Source organism: Mobula hypostoma, chromosome 4 (assembly GCF_963921235.1).
Source record: "Mobula hypostoma chromosome 4, sMobHyp1.1, whole genome shotgun sequence".
Lineage (NCBI taxonomy): Eukaryota > Metazoa > Chordata > Chondrichthyes > Myliobatiformes > Myliobatidae > Mobula > Mobula hypostoma.
The window spans coordinates 170,412,401-170,434,939 of record NC_086100.1 but is presented as its reverse complement, the minus strand read 5'-3'; the positions used below and the strand labels follow the sequence as shown (position 1 = coordinate 170,434,939).

Sequence of the window (22,539 nt, the reverse complement as noted above, 5' to 3'; positions counted from 1 at the left end):
TTTTGCATTTCAGGAAAAGAAATTTAACAGCCTATTAGCATAGACCGCAAAAAGATGGAGTTAAGTACAGAAGAATCTACAAATTCTTGTGCTCAGATTGCAAAAATAAAAAAAAAGCAGGCAGCTGGAGCAGGTGTTTAGGAAGCCCTTCATTGCAAGAAGGTTGGAGTTTAGAAGTAGGGAAGTATTTTTACAATTGTGCAGGGTACTGGTGAGGCTTCGTTATTGGGTATGACTTGGTCCCCTTATTTGAGAAAGAATGTACTGTCATTGAAGGCCTAAAGAGTAGTCTCATGAGATGGCAGGGTTGCCCATAGTATATAGTATTATCGGTAAGACTCTTGGCAGTGTGGGGGATCAGAGGGATCTTGGGGTCCGAGTCCATAGGACACTCAAAGCTGCTGCGCAGGTTGACTCTGTGGTTAATAAGGCATACGGTGCGTTGGCTTTCATCAATCGTGGGATTGAGTTTAGGAGCCGAGAGGTAATGTTGCAGCTGTATAAGTCCCTGGTCAGACCCCACTTGGAGTACTGTGCTCGGTTCTGGTCACCTCACTACAGGAAGGATGTGGGAACCATAGAAAGGGTGCAAAGGAGATTTACAAGGATGTTGCCTGGTCTGGGGAACTTCTTCTTCTTCTTCTTCGGCTGTCCATCGATTTCGATGTTGACTGTGCTGAGAGTTTAGTCTCTGCAGGCACGTTTATGGGCCACAAGACCAGCATTGGATCGGCACCGTCTCCCACATCGGTTGCATTTGTGATTTGACTGGTCTAGCACCGAATGTCTGCGTTCATGACCTGCTTCATATTTCTTCTGCCTTTTCTCCTCGATAGCTGGGATTGACTTCTTGACAATGCAGTGCCAACTTCTTCTGTCCAAGGCATCTTTCTCCCAGGTGTTGACGTTCATGTCAGTGTTCTTCATCTGGTGCTTGAGCACATCTTTGTAGAGCAGCTGCTGTCCACCATGCTTCCTCTTTCCTTCATGTAGCTCGCCACAGAGAACAGCTCTGGGTAAATGATCATCGCTCATTCTTGTGACATGACCAGTCCAATGCAGCTGTGAAGCTGTAATGAGTGGTTCTACGCTGACTGTCCCAGCACGTTGGAGCACCTCCACATCTGGTACCCTCTCTTGCCACTTGATGTGTAATATTTGGCGTAAGTGCCTGTGTTGTGTCTTGTGGATTGGGGAGCATGCCTTATGAGAATAGGTTGAGTGAACTTGGCCTTTTCTTCTTGGAGCGATGGAGGATGAGAGGTGACCTGATAGAGGTGTGTAAGACGATGAGAGGCATTGATCGTGTGGATAGTCAGAGGCTTTTCCCTAGGGCTGAAAGGGCCAACACAAGAGGGCACAGTTTTAAGGTGCTGGGGAGTAGGTACAGAGGAGATGTCAGGGGTAAGTTTTTTACTCAGAGAGAGGTGAGTGCATGGAATGGGCTGCCAGAGGTGGTGGTGGAGGTGGATACGATAGGGTCTTTATAGAGACTCCTGGATAGGGGGTAAATGGAGCTTAGAAAAATAGAGGACTATGGGTAACCCTAGGTAATTTCTAAAGTAAGGACGTGTTTGGCAGAGCTTTGTGAGCTGAAGGGCCTGTATTGTGCCCTTCTATGTTTCTATGTATCTTGTTGAGGAGACTTGGGGAGATCCATGCAGCGGGGTGAGTGGCAATGTTCAGTGGTAACATGTATTTCCAAATCAGCAATAGAACTGAACTCAATAAAGTGGGCATTCTTTCACCATAACCAGTAAAAATTACGAGTATAGGCTCTGATTGCTGTAAAAACTTCACCGCTTCAATGATGCCCTTTAGAATATGGCCTTCAGGTCAGTAAGTTCCACCTATTCCTCAGGCTGAAGACTGAAGGATGCGGTTGCACCTTGGCATGTGTGTACAAGTCCCCACCAAGAGGGCAAAAGTAGGAACTACAGAGTGACTATTACATGGCAGCTTGCAAGTCAATTCTGCTTTTAGCAAGTGACTAGAATTTCTGGTAATATTTTGGAGAAAGCATTTTTCACTTAACATGATCCTATTTGTAAAAAAGACCACTACAGTTTCACTGTAAACTAATTCTGGCTATACAATTGCAGATCCGCTCTCTGTGGAGATGAAAACACGATAAGAGTAGCAAGTTCAAATTATTCCAATGACCAAATAGGCTGCGCAGAATGTCCACAAGAAGCAGTATTTGCTCTCTTACTTCAAATCCCTCCTTTCATACCTTTCAGTTGGTTTGTTTTGCTATTTCTCCACACAGTGAAATTTGTATCTCACCTTTTTTAGAGAGAGGAGCTATGAAATTTGAAGGCTTCAGGTTTCTCCCTCTCCCTCCCCCTCCCCCTCCCTCTTCCCTCTCTCCCTCCCCGTCCCCATCTCCCCCTCCCCATCCCACACCCCTCCCCCTCCCTCTCCCTCCCCGTCTCCATCTTCCCTCTCCCCCTCCCCATACCCCTCCTCTCCCCTCCCCTCCCCCTCCCTCTCCCCCTCCCCATCCCACACCCCTCCTCCTCTTCCCTCTCTCCCTCCCCATCCCCATCTCCCCTCTCCCCCTCCCCATCCCACACACCTCCTCTCCCCTACCCTCCCCCTCTCTCTCCGTCTCCTCCTCCCTCTCCCCCCTCCTCTTCCCTCTCTCCCTCCCCGTCCCCATCTCCCCTCTTCCCCTCCCCATCCTACACCCCTCCTCTCCCCTCCCCTCCCTCTCCCCTCCCCTCTCTCTCTGTCTTCCCTCCCCTCTCTCCCTCCCCCTCTCCCTCTCCCCCTCCCCTCTCCCTCCCCTCTCTGTCGCTCCCTCCCTCTCCCTCTCTCCCTCCATCTCCCTCTCCCTCCCCTCCCCCTCCCTTTACCCCCTCCCTCCCTCTGTACCTCCCTCTCCCCTCTCTCTCCCTCCCCTTCTTCCTCTCCCCTCTCTCTCCCTCTCCTCCTCCCTTTCCCTCCCTTTCTCTCCTCCCAGCTCCCTTTCCTACTGTTATTGAGGACCTCTCCATCACACATGCTCCTAATAAGACAGTGAAGGAAATTCTCATCTTTCACATAGTTAACCAATGCGAAATGAGCATCTTCCAAAAGGTAAGAATGGACTGGCTTAATATATGACAGAGGAATAAAGGTTTACTCTTACCTGATTGGGTTGTTAAAACCTTGTGTAAAAGAAATGGTTCAACTCTGTGGGATGCTTTTCATACGTAAGACCAATTTTAAAGTCTAATACAATCTTTGGTATCATAAATTAGATGGCCTCTGGTCTCAAGCTATCTTCGATCAGCTCCCTTGTCCATTCGTTCCCCCCCATCCCTCCCCACTGATCTCCCTCCTGGCACTTATCCGTGTAAGCGGAACAAGTGCTACACATGCCCTTACACTTCCTCCCTTACCACCATTCAGGGCCCCAAACAGTCCTTCCAGGTGAGGCATCACTTTACCTGTGAGTCGACTGGGGTGATATACTGCGTCCGGTGCTCCCGATGTGGCCTTCTATATATTGGCGAGACCCGACGCAGACTGGGAGACCGCTTTGCTGAACATCTATGCTCTGTCCGCCAGAGAAAGCAGGATCTCCCAGTGGCCACACATTTTAATTCCGCATCCCATTCCCATTCTGACATGTCTATCCTTGGCCTCCTCTACTGTAAAGATGAAGCCACACTCAGGTTGGAGGAACAACACCTTATATTCCGTCTGGGTAGCCTCCAACCTGATGGCATGAACATTGACTTCTCTAACTTCCGCTAAGGCCCCACCTCCCCCTCGTACCCCATCTGTTACTCATTTTTATGCACACAGTCTTTCTCTCACTCTCCTTTTTCTCCCTCTGTCCCTCTGAATATACCTCTTGCCCATCCTCTGGGTCACCCCCCCCCCCGTCTTTCTTCCCGGACCTCCATCCCCTTTTGCCTATCACCTGTCCAGCTCTCGGCTCTATCCCTCCCCCTCCTGTCTTCTCCTATCATTTTACATCTCCCCCTCCCCCTCCAGCTTTCAAATCCCTTACTCACTCTTCCTTCAGTTAGTCCTGACGAAGGGTCTCGGTCTGAAACGTCGACTGTACCTCTTCCTAGAGATGCTGCCTGGCCTGCTGCGTTCACCAGCAACTTTGATGTGTGTTGCTTGAATTTCCAGCATCTGCAGAATTCCTGTTGTTTTCGATCAGTACCTGTTCTTATATAAATAAGTACAGAGTTTGAAAAAAGAGCACGTTTTAAGGAAACTGCGAGGGATATGAATAGGTCAAGTGGGTGGCAAAAATCTATCAAAAGGAGTATTAAATGGGAAATATGAAATTATTTATGGTACATGCTCTACCCATGAATACTATACACTACTCTGGTTCTCTTCTTGCTCTCTCTATATATATATAGACGGTATACTTCATTGCACTGCAACACATTTCTCGATATATGTCAGTTATCATGAATCTGATTCTGATATATACAATACAAAGAAGCAGGTTGTCTGAACGTTGGCACCTCGCACAGCCCTGTGGTGCAGAGGATCCAAGCTTCTGGTTTTCCCTAGATCAAATGGTTCACCCATTCATCCCAGTAATATGTTGTCTCATCTGTGGATCAGTTTATATTAAAAGGAGCAGTAAGTGACCTATTTTTTAACCTTCTGTACCCTACCAGAGGGTTACATCCCCTGCTTTGGAAGCCACTTTTTGAGTATATGATTTGTAAAAAGATATTATACAGGTACAGCAAATCACAGGACATTGCTAACGGGATTTAACATTGTGTGGAGGTTATGCTTCAGTGATATGGGGCAATGGAGAGGCTTTTTCTAGAGCACAATGTACAGCACTGGTCCTCACATGTTTTGTGACCTCTGTCACGGAGGCTGACACGAGAACATCTTTCAAGAGGTTAGACCCTCACAAGGCAACAGGCCCCGATAGTGTAGCTGGCAGGGCTCTAAAAACCTGTGCCAACCAACTGGTGGGTGTGTTCAAAGACATTTTCAATCTCTCACTGCTAAGGTTGGAAGTTGCCACCTGCATCAAAAGGGCGGCAATCATACCAGTACCTAAGCAGAGCAGGGTGAGCCACATTATGACTGTCACCCAGTAGCACTCACATCTACAGCCATGAACTGCTTTGAGAGGTTGGTTAGGGCGAGAATCAACTCCTTCCTCAGCAAGGACCTGGATGTGAGATACTCAAAGCACCCTGTCTGGCAGCAACAATCATTCCACGGTCAAAGTCACTTCGATCACATTTCTTCCCCGTTCTGATGTTTGGTGTGAATAAGAATTGAATCTCTTGACCATGTCTGCGTGCTTTTATGCATTGAGTTGCAGCCACAAGGCGGCAACAGTGGTATGCAGGAAAGCACCTGCTGTTCACCTGTTCTATGTTCATGATGGGCTGTTGAACGAGCAGGTCTACAGGTATACCTAATAAAGTGGCTACCGAGTGCAGTTAGGCACAACTTATCAGTAGGTTAAAAGTTTATTTTGTGTAGATGAGTAACAGAGTGACGAGGGGACTTTTGGGAAGTTAGAGTTGGTATCACATATCCATTTTTATGTTAAAATAAACTCTAACACTGTGGGCTGAAGGGCCTGTTTCGGTGCTGTACTGGTCTATGTTCAGTCAAGGGAATTCATGGCATACGTACACACATCAAGGTGGCAAAAAGAAAACAGAATGCAGAAGAGGGTATAACCAATACAACAGATGTGGGAAAATCAGTGCAGGTAATATACTTTGTCATTCAGGAGAATTTTCACATATGTTAATGTGCAAACCTAGGGCACATATGTTTGGGTTGCGGGGGCGGGGGGTTACCATACTAGCATGGACAGAGATATTGATGACTGGCTGACAGCTGGTCCACCTCTGATCACTGAGGTGACAACCTGAGAGGGCCCTCTGGAATATCTCATGATACGCTAACACTGAGGCTGCTCAGTCAAAGCATCCCCCTGCAGTGGTGAGAATTTCCTGGCAGAAGACACTCCAGAGGGAGTTACTGGTCAAGTGACCCAACAGAGGAGAAACTAACGTGTGAGGTACGTATACAGCCTCAGTCTCTGACAGTTCTGTAAACATCTTCTTGAGAAGGCCTCTGTTGTGCCCATTAGTGCGTGGATCTTTTAGCTGGGGTGCCCCTTGGCTGCCACTGGGCCCTCTGGTCCTTAGGAGGGCCTGACAATTGCATTCCTATGTCATAGTATATCTGAAGCACCTTCAATAACTCCAAAAGACTGAAGTAGGGTAAATACTGAAAGGCTTCTATTCGCTGTACGACTTCCATGGTGAGTATCTGCCCCCGGACTTAAGGGGAGGGGCAAGGTGAAATCACCTTTATTCAGGGATCTGTGGGAGGAGCCACAGGGGCAGTCAGCAGAGGGGCCTGTCCAGACAGTTAACCCAGTTACAATATATATATGGTTTACCACAACATCCCTGATTCAATCCTAGTGCCAATGGACATACTGTTACTACTAAAAATCGTATGGATCTGCTCCCCTAAAAGGACTTTGACCATTTGCCCTACCCTTGCTCCTTATATTTTTAGCAACCCCTATAAGGTCACCCCTCTTTCTTTTGTGGAGAAACAGCACTAGCCTATCCAATCTCAGTAAATATATTTAAGACACGGTTGGATAGATTTTTGCATAGGAGGGGAAATTAAGAGTTGTGGGGAAAAGGCAGGTAGGTGGAGATGAGTCCATGGCCAGATCAGCCATGATCTTATTGAATGGCGGGGCAGGCTCGATGGGCCGGATGGCCAACTCCTGCTCCTACTTCTGATGTTCTTATGTAATCTCTTCTTATAACGCAGGCAACCAATCTGTGCAAAAAGGAAGCTGAATAGATTGAGGAAACATTAGTAATGATCTTTCAAGAGTCACTAGATTCTGGAATGGTTCCAGAGGACTGGAAAATTGCAAATAGCGCTCCAATATTTAAAAAAGGAGGGAGGTAAAGGAAAATAGATTATAAGCCAGTTAGCCTGATTTCAGTGTTTGGGAAGATATTAGATATTAAGGATAGGGTTTCAGGGTACTTGGAGGCACATGATAAAATAGGCCATGTTCAGCATGGTTTCTCTAAGGGGACATTTTGCCTGGTAAATCTGTTGGAATATATTGAGAAAATAACAGGCAGGATGGACGAAGGAAAATCAACGGATGTTATTTATTTGGATTTTCAGAAGGTCTTTGACTAGATGCTGCACATGAGGCTGCGTAACAAGGTAAGAGACTACAGGAAAGATACTAGCATGGATAGAAGATTGGCTGACTGTCAAGAGGCAAAGATTAGGAATAAAGGAGGCATTTTCTGGCTGACGGCCAGTGACTAGTGGTGTTCTGCAGAGTTGGTAACTGGAACTGCTTCTCTTCACATTATTTGTCTATGATATGGATGATAGAATTGATGGCTTTGTGGCCAAGTTCATGAATGATACAAAGACAGCAGGGAGTCTGCAGAAGGACTTGGACAGATTAGAAGAATGGTTTAAGAAGTGGCAGATGGAATGTAGTGTAGGGAAGTGTATGTTCATGCACTTTGGTGGATGGAATAAAGGTGTAGACTAAATAGGGAGCAAGGTCAGAAATCAGAGCCACAAAGGGACTTGAGATTCTTCATGCAGAATTCCCGAAAGGTCAACTTGCAGGTTGAGTTGGTGGTGAGGAAGGCAAGTGCAATGTTAGCATTCATTTCAAGAGGATTAGAATATCAAAGCAAGGATGTAATGCTGAGGCCCCTTATCTATGAAAAGATGTGCTGGCATTGGAGAAAGTCCAGAGGAAGTTCATGAGAATTGTCCTGGGAATTGCCCTGGCCCTGTACTCATGGAAGTTTAGAAGAATGGTGGGGGGGGGGGGTCTCATTGAATCCTATTGAATATTTAAAAGTGTTAATAGAATGGAATTGGAGAGAGGATGTTTCCTATAGTGGGTGAACCTAGGACCAGAGAGCACAGTCTCAGAGTAGAAGGTTGCCCCCTTAGAACAGAGATGAGGGGAAATTTCATTAGCCAGAGAGTGGTGAATCTGGAATTCATTGCCACAAATGGCCGTGGAGGACAAGTTGCTGAGTATATTTGAAGTGGAGGTTAATAGGTTCTTGATTAGTAAGGGTATCAAAGATTATGGGGAGAAGACAGGAGAGTGGGGTTGAGAGGGGTAATAAATCAGGCATGTTGGAATGGTGAAGTAAACCCTTTGAGCCAAATGACCTAATTCTGCGTCTTATAGTCTATGGTTTTATAGTAGAATTTAAAAATTCAAGAATAAACCATCCAATGCTTTTTCACTCTTGCAATTATATTCAATGCTTTAAGTAGTGTCCATAACCATGCAAATAGGCTGTTGCCACCCACTTGGCCCTCTGGCGTGGAGCACAACTGCAATAATTGAGGAATTTCTTCACCCAACCTGGCCCTTCTCTCTCCAGTAGGGGAAGAACCCTGCACTGTGATCCTTCCCCAACAAGCCCTTGTGGTAGATACAGTGTGTCCCTCAGCACGTACTCCTGCAGCTTAGGATGTGCGGGTCAGCTGCCCTCCCCCACGGACATCTCAATGGATTGGCAGACCAACAAGTTTCGGGCAGGCCAAGGGCTGTCGCTCACATGAGATACTCACAAACACCGTGGGCAGGGAGGGTCCTCGAGCTTTCCACGGCCCTTTCTGTTCTGGTTCCTCCTCCTGCTCATCTTCATCCTCCTGGTGAAGTCTGTGTCCTCACGATGGCAATATGCTGCAGCGTACAGTGACCCACCATGGATCATGGTATCCAATCTGCCTCTCAGCGAGACCCCATCAGAGCAGCCTGTTATTTTGGCACACAAGTGGTCTTTCTTGTCACCTCTTGCTTTCTGTTTTACAGGTTACAGCCAATGCGTATCCAGACAGAGTTAGAAACACCTTTCGTTGGGATTTGTTGGGCTTGGAGTACTTACAGGTATATACTCATGGAATGCCATAACACAGAAACAAGACCTTTGGCTCAGCTAGTTGAAGCCGAACTATTAATCTGCCTCATTCCATTGACCTACCCTCAGACTATACCCTCCATACCCCTCCTATCCATAACCTATCCAAATTTCTCTTCAGTGTTGAATTCAAACTTGCACTGGTGGCTCATTCCACCCTCTCACCTTCCTCTGATGCTTAAGTTCCCCTTAAGCATTTCACCTTTCACCCTTGACCCATGACCTCTAGTTCTCCTCTCACTCAACTGCAGTGGAAAAAAGCCTGCTCACATTAAACCTATCCACACCCTCATAATTCTGTATAACTCCATCAAATCTCCCCTCATGCTTCTACACCCTAGGAAATAAAGTCCTGACCTATTCAACCTTTCCCTATAACTCAGGTTCTCAAGTCCCAGCAACATCCAGGTAAGTTTTCTAGATCTTTGGAGTAAATTTTTAAATTTACTTCATGGATTAGAGGAGAAGAGTCACTTTAGTTTAATTTTGACCTCAGGACAAGTACAAGTGAAGAGAGAGGTTAAACCGGTGGCTGGTTTTCATCTGTTTATAGTGTTGTACAAAGTTTAGTTCCAATCTCAGTACTCCAAGCACATGGTATAACATCGGAAATTTTATAATGAGTTACTTACAGACACATGTTTAAATGCATCTCTGAGTGGTAGCTACATTTCAACCACTAAATAACACGTGTCACCTTTTGATCATAAACATCACTCATAATGTTCCCAATGTTACGAGATGCAAAGCTGACATTTCAAATTATACACATATACCCAACTTCTCCACACACACGCTCGTGCACTCGGACACCAAGTCTGACCTATTCCCGTACACTCTGCGGTGGAGAGAGAGTTGTGTATATTCCTGGGGGAGGGGTGTGATGGGGTGAGAGTACAATAGGGTCAGTAACCCCCGATTGGCTGGCTGGAGCGCTACGGGATAGAAAGTCCCTGGATAATGAGGGCTCTCGATTGGCCTGCTGCTCTTTGTACGAGAGGCAGCTGCCGGCGCAGCTCCACATTTGAATGTATATAGGGATAGGGGATTGGAGAGTAGCGGCTCCATGGGCCATCTGTCTCAGCGGCCAGCGGCAACAAAGACGCCAGGATGGTGCTGATGCACGTCGGATATCTCGTCTTCCCAGTTTTTGGGTCTGTGAGCAACAGAGGTACTACCTTCAGGGGGAAAAAAGTGATTTAATGTATTCTCCCTTTTTAAGTGACAAGTGCTTGCTTTCATTTTTGCTAATTAAGTGCTGTGAATCTCTCATGTAAAATCTGCAGCACAGATCAGGTGCTCTTTGTGTTTCAGTTTGTGAGGAAATATTAATCTTTAAATCTTGGTACATAATTCTCTTTCAGTCTCTAGTTCAATCTATTTTGAACCTGCTATATATATAAGTTAAACAAATCTTACTTTGTTGGTCTATTTGTCTTATCCTAAGTTACAATATTTACATAATTCATTTACCTTCTAATGCTGAGAATGACAGAATTAAAATACACCTTTGTTATAAGAGCTTTATTGAATATAATGTGCTGTGTAAGTACTTTACGGTGTTCTACAGACAACCCTTTTGTTCTCGACACAGAGGTACCTGTCCTGTTTACAAGGCTGTGCCTCTTCAATGCACTAATGTACTAATGGACTGGTGCTAATCTGATGTTATTTTCTTTGTTGCAGTTTTCCCTCAGCCTGCTTCACTTTTTGCAGGACGGGTGGAATGAATTATTATTGTGGTTTCTGCACTGATTGAGACTGATGCTTATTTGGAATCCAGCTGTGGAACTGTTTTTCTGACGTACATTCTCTCTCGGACAGCTTTTGACAATGTAGTTCTGAAAATCCATTGACCTCCATGACTTCCACCATCTGATGTCCTGTTTTTGTTTAATTTCTGAGGCAAATTAGGTTCTGAGATTTAGTTCAGGGAGCCTTACCCATGTTTGTATTAGTCATAGAACACTACAGCACAGAAACAGGCCCTTTGGCCTATCTAGTCTATGCCAACCCATTAATCTGCCTAGTCCCATTGACCTGCACACAGACCACAGCCATCCATACCCCACTCATCCATGTACCTATCCAAATTTCTCCTAAACGTTGATATTGACCCTTCATCCACACTTGCATTGGCAGCTCATTCCACACTCTCTCAAACCTGAGTGAAGAAGTTCCCACTCATCTTTCCCTTAAACATTTTCCCTTTCACCCTTAACCCATGTTACAACTTAACCTTTAGTTGTAGTCTCACCCAACCTCACCGGAAAAAGCCTGCTTGCACTTACCCTAAATGTAGCCCTCATAATTCCATAAATCTCTATCGAATCTCCTCTCAATCTTCTTTGTTTGAGGGAATAAGGTCCTAACCTATCTTTTCCCTACAACTCAGGTTCTCAAGTTCCAGCAACATCCTTGTAAATTTTCTCTGCACTCCTTCAATCTTATTTACATCTTTCCTGTAAGTAGGTGACCAAAACTGGATGCAGTGCCCCAAATTAGGCCTCACCAATGTCACATACAATTTCAACAGAACATCTCAATTCCTGAACTCAATACATTGATTTATGAAGGTCAATGTGCCAAAAGTTTTCTTTGTGACCCTGTCTGCCCGTGATGCCGGTTTCAAGGAGTTATGGATCTGTATTCCCAGATCCCTCTGTTCTACCACACTCCTCAGTGCCCTGCCACTCACCGTGCAAGATTGATTGGTCCTCCCAAAGCAAAACACCTCACACTTATCTGCATTGAATTCCGTCCGCCATTTTTCAACATACTTTTCCAGCTGGCTGAAATCCCACTGAAAACTTTGATAGTCTTCCTGGCTGTTCACTATGCCTGCAATCTTGGTGTCATTGGCAAATTTGCTGATCCAGTTTACCATATTATCATCCAGATCACTGATAAATGACAAACAACAATGGACTTTTAATTTGCCTCAAGGCAGCACACATCTCCTCCTCTGTAATCTGTACAGGGTCCATGGGCTCACTGCTGCTTTGCCTCTCATCTATGGACTCTATGTCTGTCTCATGAGTAAACTCAGAAACAAGATATCTATTTAAGATCTCTTCCAACTCTTTCGGCTCATATATTACCACTCTGATCTTCCAGAGGACCAATTCTTTCCCCTGCTATTCTTTTGCTCTTAACATATCTGTAGAAGCCCTTGGAATTCTCCTTCACCTTGTCTGCTAGTGCATCCTCATGTTTACTTTTAGCACTCCTGAAATTTCCTTCTTAAATGTTCTCCGGTGTTTCTTACACCAGCTATACACCTCCTTTTTCTTAATCAGTGCCTCAAAATCTCTTGAAAACCAAAGTTGCCTAAACCTTGCCTTTTATTCTGACAGGAACAAACAAACTCTTTACTCTCGAAATTTCACTTTTGAAGACTGCCTGCTTACCAAGTATATCTTTGCTAGAAAACAACCTATCTCAGTATACATTTAAGGCCTAATTAGGCCATTTGGTCATTTGGCCCGTTGAGTCTGCTCCACCATTTCATCATGGCTGATCCAATTTTCCTCTCAGCCCCAAACTTCTGCATTCTCCCCATATCACTTCATCATCATCATCATCATCATCATCATCAGGTGCCGTGCCCAGTTTGAGCTCTGACTGCCATGGCTCACACACTCCTGTTTCGGGTCAAGTGGATCAATTCATTGGTATTCATTTCCAGTTCTCTGGCTGCTGTCTCCATCATCCCTTCATGTCCTGACCAATCAATCATCTATCAGCCTCTGCCACTATAATTCTATACACTTAGCAGATTCTTTCTGATACATAGAAACGTAGAAATCTGCAATACATTACAGGCCCTTTGGCCCACAATGTTGTGCTAACTATGTAACCTACTCTAGAAACTGCCTAGAATTTCCCTACCACATAGTCCTCTATTCTTCTAAGCTCCATGCACCTGTCTAAGAGTCTCTTAAAAGACCCTATTGTATCCGCCTCCACCACCACTGCCGGCAGTGCATTCCACACTCTCTGTGTGAAAAACTTGCCTCTGACATCACCCTTGTACCTACTTCCAAGCACCTTAAAACACCCTCTTGTTAGCCATTTCAGCCCTGGGGAGAAAAACCACATGATCAATGCCTCTCATCATCTTATACACCTCTGTTAGGTCACCTCTCATCCTCCATCACTCCAAGGAGAAAAGGTCAAGTTCACTCAACCTATTCTCATAAGGCATGCTCTCCAATCCAGGCAACATCCTTGTAAAGCTCCTCTGCACTTTTTCTGTAATATCCACATCCTTCCTGTAGTGAGGTGACCAGAACTGAACACAGTACTCCAAGTGGGGTCTGACCAAGATCTTGTGTAGCTCTAACATTACCTCACAGCTCTTGACTCACTCCCTTAATTGATGAATGCCGACACATCATATGCCTTCTCAACAACACTGCCAACCTGAGAAGCAGCTTTGAGTGTCCTATGGACATGGACCCCAAGATCTCTGAGATCCTCCACACTGCCAAGGATCTTACCATTATTATATTCTGTCTTCAAAGTTGACCTCCCAAAATGAACCACTTCACACTGATCTGGGTTGAACATCTGCTACTGCTCAGCCCAGTTCCGCATCCTATCAATGTCACGCTGTAACCTCTGACGACCCTCCAGACTACCCACAACACCCCCAACTACCATCAGAATAGCATATAAATTGACCTTTCTCCAGTTTAGAATCTCAACCTGAGGACTAGACCTATTCTTTTCCATAATTACCTTGAAACTAATGGTATTATGATCATTAGATGCAAAGTTTTCACCTACACAAACTTCTGTCACCTGCCCTGTCTCATTCCCTAATAGGAGATCTGGTATCTAGTATCACACTCTCCCTAGTTGGGACTTGTATGCACTGATTAAGGAAACTTTCCTGAACACATCTAGTATGGGAGTCCCAGTCAATATGTGGAAAGATAAAATCATTTACTATCACAACGTTATGTTTCTTGCAACAATCAGCACTCTCTCTACAAATTTGCTCTTTTAAATCCTGCAGACCGTTGGGTGGTCTATAATATAATCCCATTAACGTGGTCACACCTTTCTTATTCCTCAGTTCTACCCATAAAACCTTATTAGACAAGCTCTCCATTCTGTCCTGACTGAGAACTGCTGTGACATTTTCCCTGACTGGTAATACAAACCCTCCCGCTCTATCACGTCTGAAACAGCGAAACTCCAGAGCAGTGAGCTGCCAGTCCAGCTCCTACTGCCATCAGGTCTCACAATGTAATAATTCCACACGCCGATCCGTGCCCTAAGCTCATCTGCCTTTCCTACAACCCTCCTTGCTCAGAAATATATGCAGCTCAGAACATTAGTCCCACCTTTTGATTTCTGACCTGGTATGTAGGCTTAACAATAACTTTCTCCACAGCCACTCCATTATCTGTTTTGGCACTCAGGTTCCCATTCCCCTGCAGCTCTAGTTTAAACCCCACCACGCAGCACTAGCAAACCTTCCCGCTAGGATATTGGACCCCCTCCAGTTCAGGTGAAACCATCCCTACTCTGCAGGTCTCACCTTCCCTGGAAGAAAGTCAAATGATCCAAAAATCTGAAATCCTCCCTCTTGCACCAGCTCCTTAGCTACGTACATCATCTTCCTCTTCCTGTAAGACTTCCTATTTCTTAGCTGTATGATCTTCTATTTCTGGCCTCACTAGAACTTAGCCGTCCTGACATCATAACCCTTTTAACTTGACACCTAATTCCCCGAACTCACACTGCAGGACCTCATCACCCATCCTACCCATATCACTGTGTACTGTACCTATGTACTGTACCTGTATAGAGTACCACCTCTGGCTGCTCACCTTAGGAATGCTGTGGACTCGGTCTGAGTTATCCCTGACCCTGGCACCTGGGAGACAACACACCATCTGGGAATCCTGTTCTCATCCACAGAATCTCCTCTCTGTTCCCCTAACCAGCCAATCTCCTATCACTACAGCTTACCTCTTCTTCCCCCTTCTTCCCACCCCCACTATTCCTTCTGAGCCACAGAGCCAGACTCAGTGCTAGAGGTCTGCTTGCTGCAACCTCTCCCTGGGTAGGATGTTCCCCCCACCCCAGCCAACAGTATCCAAAGTAGTATACTTATTATTGAGGGGAATGACCAGGGGCTATTCTGCATTGGCTATCTCTTCCCTTTTCCTCTCCTGACAGTCAACCAGGTACCTGCCTCCTGCAATTTGGGGATGACTACCTCCCTGCAGCCCCTGTCTATCATCTCCTCATTCTCCTGGATGAGCTGAAGGTCGTTGATCTGCAGGTCCAGTTCCCTAACATGGACAGAGTGGATGTGGCAAAGTTGTTTCCCATGATGGGGGAGTCTAGTACGAGAGGGCATGACTTAAGGATTGAAGAGCGCCCATTCAGAACAGAAATGCGGAGAAATTTTTTTAGCCAGAGGGCGGTGAATCTATGGAATTTGTTGCCACGGGCAGCAGTGGAGGCCAAGTCACGGTGTATTTAAGGCAGAGATTGATAGGTATCTGAGTAGCCAGGGCATCAAAGGTTATGGTGAGAAGGCGGGGGAGTGGGACTAAATGGCAGAATGGATCAGCTCATGATAAAATGGCGGAGCAGACTCGATGGGCTGAATGGCCGACTTCTGCTCCTTTGTCTTATGGTCTAACATGGTCTCCAAGGATTGTTTCAACATGAATGATGAAAGTGGACACTGACTGGTGATTTAAACCATGAATCAAACGTGAAGCTGCCCTTGCTTTCTGCTTGTGCTCATTCATACCTGAAGGCGTTCCCTGGCTTGATTTCCATACCTTTCTTCCCTATAGTTGTACTAAATTAGAATACTAATTGACTGCCTGATCTGATAGCAAGAATAGCAAATAAAAGATAAATGAGAGTCCTGAACATCCCAGCAGGAATGACTTCCTAATGATCAGAAGTCAGGCTGCTTCACCCAGGAGCACTGCAAACATTTAGAGTGTTCCAGCTACTGCACTGAGTGGGATGAATTAAATCAGAGTGGACCAGAGATGGTATCCAAAAAGAATCCTGTCTGGGCTTGCAGAAAGACAAGGGGAGTAGGGATTAGCACGCGATGGTAAAGATAAAAAATGACAAAAGATGTGCAGATGGGCCAAATGAGCTGATTCTGCACCTATGTCTCATGGACTAATCAGGACGAGCACAAACTTCCCTCTATCTGTTTTCTTCTTTTAGACAGGTTGAAAAGCTTTAAGTAGCTGGTTAGTGAATTTAGAGGGCAGATTGGAAATTAGACCTTGGGCTGGCTAATTATCCTCTCACTGTGGACTGCTATGGCACTAAAATTCACTTGGGTTGGATGCACCTGCTGACACCTATTGTGTGGAAACATGTCAGGTTAACTCTTGTGAGATACAATCATGCATTGACAGGCCATTTTGTAATGGTGCTCTTCTTAAATGTTTAAATAAGCTATCTTCTTCATTGATCAGATTCAGTATCAAGACCTGGGCATCCAAAATATCGGCTCCTTCAGCCTTCCGACTACTGTTTTAGATGTTTATTCAGAGGCAGAAGATGCAGAAAGACAAGACATAGGAGCAGTTTTTATCAGGCCATTCAGCCCATCGAGTCTGCTCCACCATTCGATCATGGCTGATTTATTTTCCTTCTCAACCCCATCCTCCTGCCTTCTCCCGTAACCTTTGATGCCCTTACCAATCAAGAACCCGTCAACCTCTACTGTAAATATGCCCAGTGACTTGGCCTCCACAGCAGTCTTGGCAATAAATTCCACAGATTCACAACCCCCCAACCCTGCTAAAGAAATTCCTCCTCATCTCTGTTCTAAAGGGATGTCCATGTATTCTGAGGCTGTGCCCTCTGGTCCTAGACTCCACCACTATTGGAAACAACCTCTCCACATCTACTTTATCTAAGCCTTTCAATATTTGATAGATTTCAATGAGATCTGCCTCAATCTTTTAAACTTCAGTAAGTACAGGCCCAGAGCCATCAAACTCTCCTCACATGTTAACCATTTCATTCCCAAGATAATTTTTGTAAGCCTCCTCTAGACCCTCTCCAAAGCCATTCTTTAATAAGGGGATCAAAGCTGATCACAATCGAAACTGATCAGTCAGTGTTTCGAGATTATCGATCCAGTGATAATCTGATGACAAATGATTTGTCGTCTTAAAAATTCAATGTATCTTCAGCTAATCCTGGTCCAGTAGTCAATGGATTTTGTGAAGGGAGAGGGAGAGGCTCAGTGAATTGTACACTGGGTTCCCCTGGTGTATCAGTTGACTGTAGGTAGGTCAGAAGGCACAAGGGGATGAAGTAAAAGCTATGGACCTTACTTCTTGAGTCATGGCATGTTTAGCGTCACTTGCCAGGACTCGGGAGGCAGTGAGTTCCAGTCCCACCCCCAATGTCCACTGAGGTAACTTTCAGAATTGAGGTTCTTCTAGGAAAGTAGATCTGCCAAGTGAAATGCATTCAGAGAAGGATGGGTGTTAAACATTCACCCAAGATCTCTCAATCTGCAAATTTGGTAGAATAATAAGATGAAGAGCACAAACTTCCGTTTTAACCTTGCGCACCTTCACAACGGTCTTCTGCAGAACCTCCTACAAATCCTGTGCTATTGTATTAGTCATAATAATGATCATTCTTATCTTTGCAGGTCCACCTTTTCCAAGGCCACAGTCTTCTCAAGCCACTTCCTGCAGACAGCTTCACGTCACTCATCAGCACGAGTTTCCTCGACCTTACTCTGTCTCGTCACAACCAGCCCTGAGTGCCCAGGTGACCTCATCGCACCAGGCCTCCACTTCTTCTCTGCCACTGCACCAGACTTTGACAAGCCCTCAGTTCCAAGATCTGCCTGCCTTCTTATCTCAGCCGCTACACCAGCAGTACCTCCTGCACCAGCAGGGAAGGCTGATGGCATTCCCCAGGTACGTAAAACTCACTGACAATCAGCAACATTGCATCTTTTAAAGTATGAATTCTGTACAAGCTTCCTCTGAAGTGAATGCGGTATTGCCCCCAGCAATTAGAACTGATCTAACCATGATCAAATAGCAGATCTGATAGTCAGTAACACTGACTCAGGCTGAGAAAGCTCAGACTCACTCAAGTATTCCAACTAGAATTGGGATTGTCATAGATGTTCTCAGAAATTAAATATTCTGCAAGTATTCAGTGGATGTAGTGTACTTGGACTTTCAGAAGGCCTTTGACAAGGTACCACACGTGAGGCTGCTTAACAAGCTATGAGCCCATGGTATTACAGGAGAGATTCTAGCATGGATAACTCAGTGGTTGATTGGCAGGAGGCAAAGGGTGGGAATAAAGGGAGCCTTTTCTGACTGGCTGCCAGTGACCAGGGGTCTGTGTTGGGACTGCATCTTTTTACGTTTTATGTCAATGATGTGGATGATGGAATTGATTGCAGCATGCTGCTGTACAGAGGGACTTGGGAGTGCTTGTGCACGAATCACAAAAGGTTGGTTTGTAGGTGCAGCAGGCTGTCAAGAAGGCAAATGGAATGTTGGCCTTTGTTGCCAGAGGGATTAAATTTAAGAGCAGGGAGGTTATGCTGCAACTGTGTAGGGTACTGGTGAGGCCGCACCTGGTGTACTGTGTGCAGTTCTGGTCTCCATACTTGAGGATGGCTATACTGGCTTTGGAGGCGGTGCAGAGGAGGTTCGCCAGGTTGATTCCAGAGATGAGGGGGTTAGACTATGAGGAGAGATTGAGTCACCTGGGACTGTACTTGCTGGAATTCAGAAGAATGAGAGGAGATCTTATAGAAACATATAAAATTATGAAAGGGATAGATAAGATAGAGGCAGGAAAGTTGTTTCCACTGATGGGTGTGACTAGAACTAGGGGACATAGCCTCAAGGTTCAAGGGAGTAAATTTAGGACTGAGATGAGGAGAACTGCTTTTCTCAAAGAGTGGTGAATCTGTGGAATTCTCTGCCCAATGAAGCAGGGGAGGCTACCTCAATACATATATTTAAGACAAGGTTGATTTTTGCATAGTAGGGGAATTAAGGGTTAGGGGGGAAAGGCAGGCAGGTGGAGATGAGTTCATGGCCAGATCAGCCATGATCTTACTGAATGGTGGAGCAGGCTCAGTGGGCCAGATGGCCTACTCCTGCTCCTATTTCTTATGTTTTTATGTTGCGAAGTTTGCAGATGATATGAAGATAGGTGGAGGGACAGATAGTTTTGAGGAAGTGGAGAGACTACAGAAAGAGTTAGGTAGATTAGGAGAATGGACAAAGAAGTGGCAGATGGAATACTGTTGGGAAGTATATGGTCATGCACTTTGGTAAAAGAAATAAAAGGTAGACTATTTTCTAATGGAAAGTAAAATACAAAAACCTGAGGTGCAAAGGGGCTTGGGAGTCCTTGTGCAGGATTCCCTAAAGGTTAATTTGCAGGTTGAGTTTGTGGTGAGGATGACAAATACAATGTTCGCATTCATTTCAAGAGGACTAGAACATAAAAACAAGGACATAATGTTGAGACTTTATAAAGCACTGATGAGCCCTCCCTTGAGTATTGAGAGAAATTTTGGGCCCCTTATCTTAGAAAGGATGTGCTGAAACTTGTGAGGGCTCAGAGGAGGTTCGCAGAAATGATTACAGGATTGAATGGCTAGTCATAGGAAGAGTGTTTGATGACTCTTTGCCTGTATTCACTAGAATTCTGAAAAATGTGGGGTGACCTAATTGAATCCTATTGAATGGTGAAAGGCCTTGATAGAGTGGATGTGGAGAGGATGTTTCCTATGGTGGGAGAGTCTAAGAAATGTGCATACAGCCTCAGAATAGATTTGCATCCTTTTAGAACTGAGATGAGGAGGAATTTCTTTAGCCAGAGAGTGGTGAACATTCCAAAGGGTCAACAGCCGCAAGGCAGTGGGCCGGATGGTATCCCAGGGTGGGTCCTCAAAGTGTGTGTGGAACAGCCGGCTGGGTTGTTTATGGACATTGTTAATCTCTCCCCCTCCCAGTGTGTAGTGCCCTCCTGTTTCAAATTGTGCAACATTGTCCCTGTACCTAAGAAAACCAAGGTTGCATGCCTGAATGATTGGCGCCCTATCGCACCCACCCACCTCAGTTATAAGCAAATGCTCTGAGAGGCTGGTCAAGGACTACGTCTGCAGCATGTTACCACCCAAAGTGGACCCCCTGCAATTCACCTACCGATGGAACCGATCAACAGATGATGCAATAGCCATAGCTCTACACACTGTCCTCACACACCTGGAGAAGGATGCTTATGTGAGAATGCTGTTCTTGGACTACAGTTCGGCATTCAACACCATAATTCCCCCCAGGCTTGACAGGAAGCTCAGAGACCTTGGCCTGCACCCCACCTTCTGCAGCTGGATCCCGGACTTCTTGTCAGATCACCGACAGGTGGTAAGGATGGGCTCCCTCACCACTGCCCCTCTGACCCTCAACTCAGGTGCCCTCCAGGGTTGTGTCCTGAGTCCCCTCCCCTACCCCCTTTACACCCACGACTGTGCTGCCACACGCAGCTCCAATCTGCTAATCAAATTCACAGATGACACAACTTTGATCGGCCTTACTTCTAGCAGTGATGAGACAGTCGACAGAGGAGAAGCTGACACCCTGACACAGTGATACCAGGATAACAACCTCTCCCTCAATATCCAAAGAACAAAAGAGCTGGTCGTGGATTACAGGAGGAGCGGAGACAGGTTTGCCCTGGTCAATATTGATGGATCTGCAGTTGAGAGGGTGAGTAGTTTCAAGTTTCTTGGTATACACATCACAGAAGATCACATGTGGACTGTACACATTGACTTTGCAGCAACAACAGCCTCTCTTCCACCTCAGGCAACTGAAGAAGTTTGGCATGGGCCTCCAAATCCTCAAGACCTTCTATAGGGGCACCATTGAGAGCATCCTGACTGGCTGTATCACTGCCTGGTACAGGAACTGCACCAGCCTTGATCACTGGGCATTGTAGATGGTGGTACGGACAGCCCAGTGTTTCAGTGGACGTGAACTTCCCTCCACTGAGGACATTTACAGCAGCAGGTACTTGAAGAAAGCCTGGAAGATCACCAGGGACACCAGTCACCCCAGCCATAAACTGTTTCAGCTGCTTCCGTCTGGCAGACGGTACCGCAGCATTAACGCAACGACCAACCAGCTTCGGGACAGCTTCTTTCTACAAGCCATTAGACTTTTAAATTCACATTTCTGTACATTGCAACAGAGTCATAATGCAAAGATTTTTACTCTCTCATGTTGTGGGACGAATGTTAAGATTTTAATAAATTAAGTTTTCATGAAATGAAATTAGAATCCCAATGAAATTTAAGGTATTTACTCTGATTCTAATTTCATTTGTCATATGATACAAAATTAATATTTAGAAGTACATCCCATGGCCCAGAAATTATTCTATGGAATAGTAAGTAGTAGCACCTTAACATGCTGATTTGAAATTTCTCTCTCTGATAATACTGATTAATACAAATAGTGGACAGTAAAACCTCAGGTCAGTTTGGTACAATTCACAGTGCAATCTCAGGTTATCTTACTGCATTAAAGTATCTTCCTGAAGATTGCCCCTGTTTAATTATGTCACGTGTAAGCTAAAGCTAGTTGACTAAAAGACACCGAAGCATTTAGGCTCTCACGACCAGACTATGTAACAGTTCCCTCCCCCAAGCCATCAGACTCCTCAATACCCAGAGCCTGGACTGACATCAACCTATTGTGCCTACTGTCTTGTTTCTTATTTATTATTATTTATTGTAGTGCCTGTACTGTTTTGTGCACTTTGTGCAGCTCTGGATAGGACTGTAGTCTAGCGTAGTTTTTGTGTTTTCTCTTTCGTAGTTCAGTGTAGCTTTTGTATTGTTTCATGTAGCACCATGGTCCTGGAAAACGTCTCATTTTTACTATGTTCTGTACCAGCAGTTATGGTTGAAATGGCAATAAAAAGTGACTTGACTTGACAATGTTGTTCTGGACCAATTAAATTAATAATCTAACTAACTAATCTCTTCTGCCTACACAATGTCCATATCCCCTATTTTCCTTGCATTCATGTACCTACCCAAACATCTGTTAAAAGTCCCCAGTATATCTGTCACTCCCACCAGCCACCCGAGGCAGCACATTCCAGCCACACGCCTGATAGATTTCCCTCGACAGTGAGGCAGGGTCTCGGTGTCTGAGTCAAGCCAGCTGTCTTCACTGAGATGTCCCCCTATATCACACTTAAGTACACTGGAGACTTGGGTTCAGAACTGTACGAGGGGCCAAACCTGTAGAGTAGTGCAGGCAACCTGTGACTCTCAGTAAATGTAGGGATTGGCCCAATCTGCAGTAGCTTCATCATGTCATTTTGCAGGCGGGCACAGGAAAGGGCACCTCCTTACCCTCACCGCCTTCGGCCGGCCTATGACTTCACCAACCATTCTGCTTCGGGAGTGGGAACGCAGACCGGATACCTGACTGAAGGCACTGAATGGTAAGTGCTGGGAAATCCTCAGTGGTTTGCTTTTGCTAAGGTGTCAGTGGTATCATACATT

At 45.4% G+C, this 22,539-nt stretch overlaps 1 protein-coding gene across 1 annotated transcript in view; it reads left to right on the top strand.

Moving 5' to 3' along the window:
* The first annotated feature begins 9,985 nt into the window (after positions 1-9,985).
* ark2ca (arkadia (RNF111) C-terminal like ring finger ubiquitin ligase 2Ca) overlaps positions 9,986-22,539 on the top strand; it is a 39,057-nt gene continuing 26,503 nt past the window's right edge. Inside the window, 4 exon segments of the mRNA XM_063047332.1 lie at positions 9,986-10,044; positions 10,046-10,128; positions 17,629-17,902; positions 22,359-22,478. Coding sequence (XP_062903402.1) covers positions 9,986-10,044; positions 10,046-10,128; positions 17,629-17,902; positions 22,359-22,478 — 536 coding nt within the window.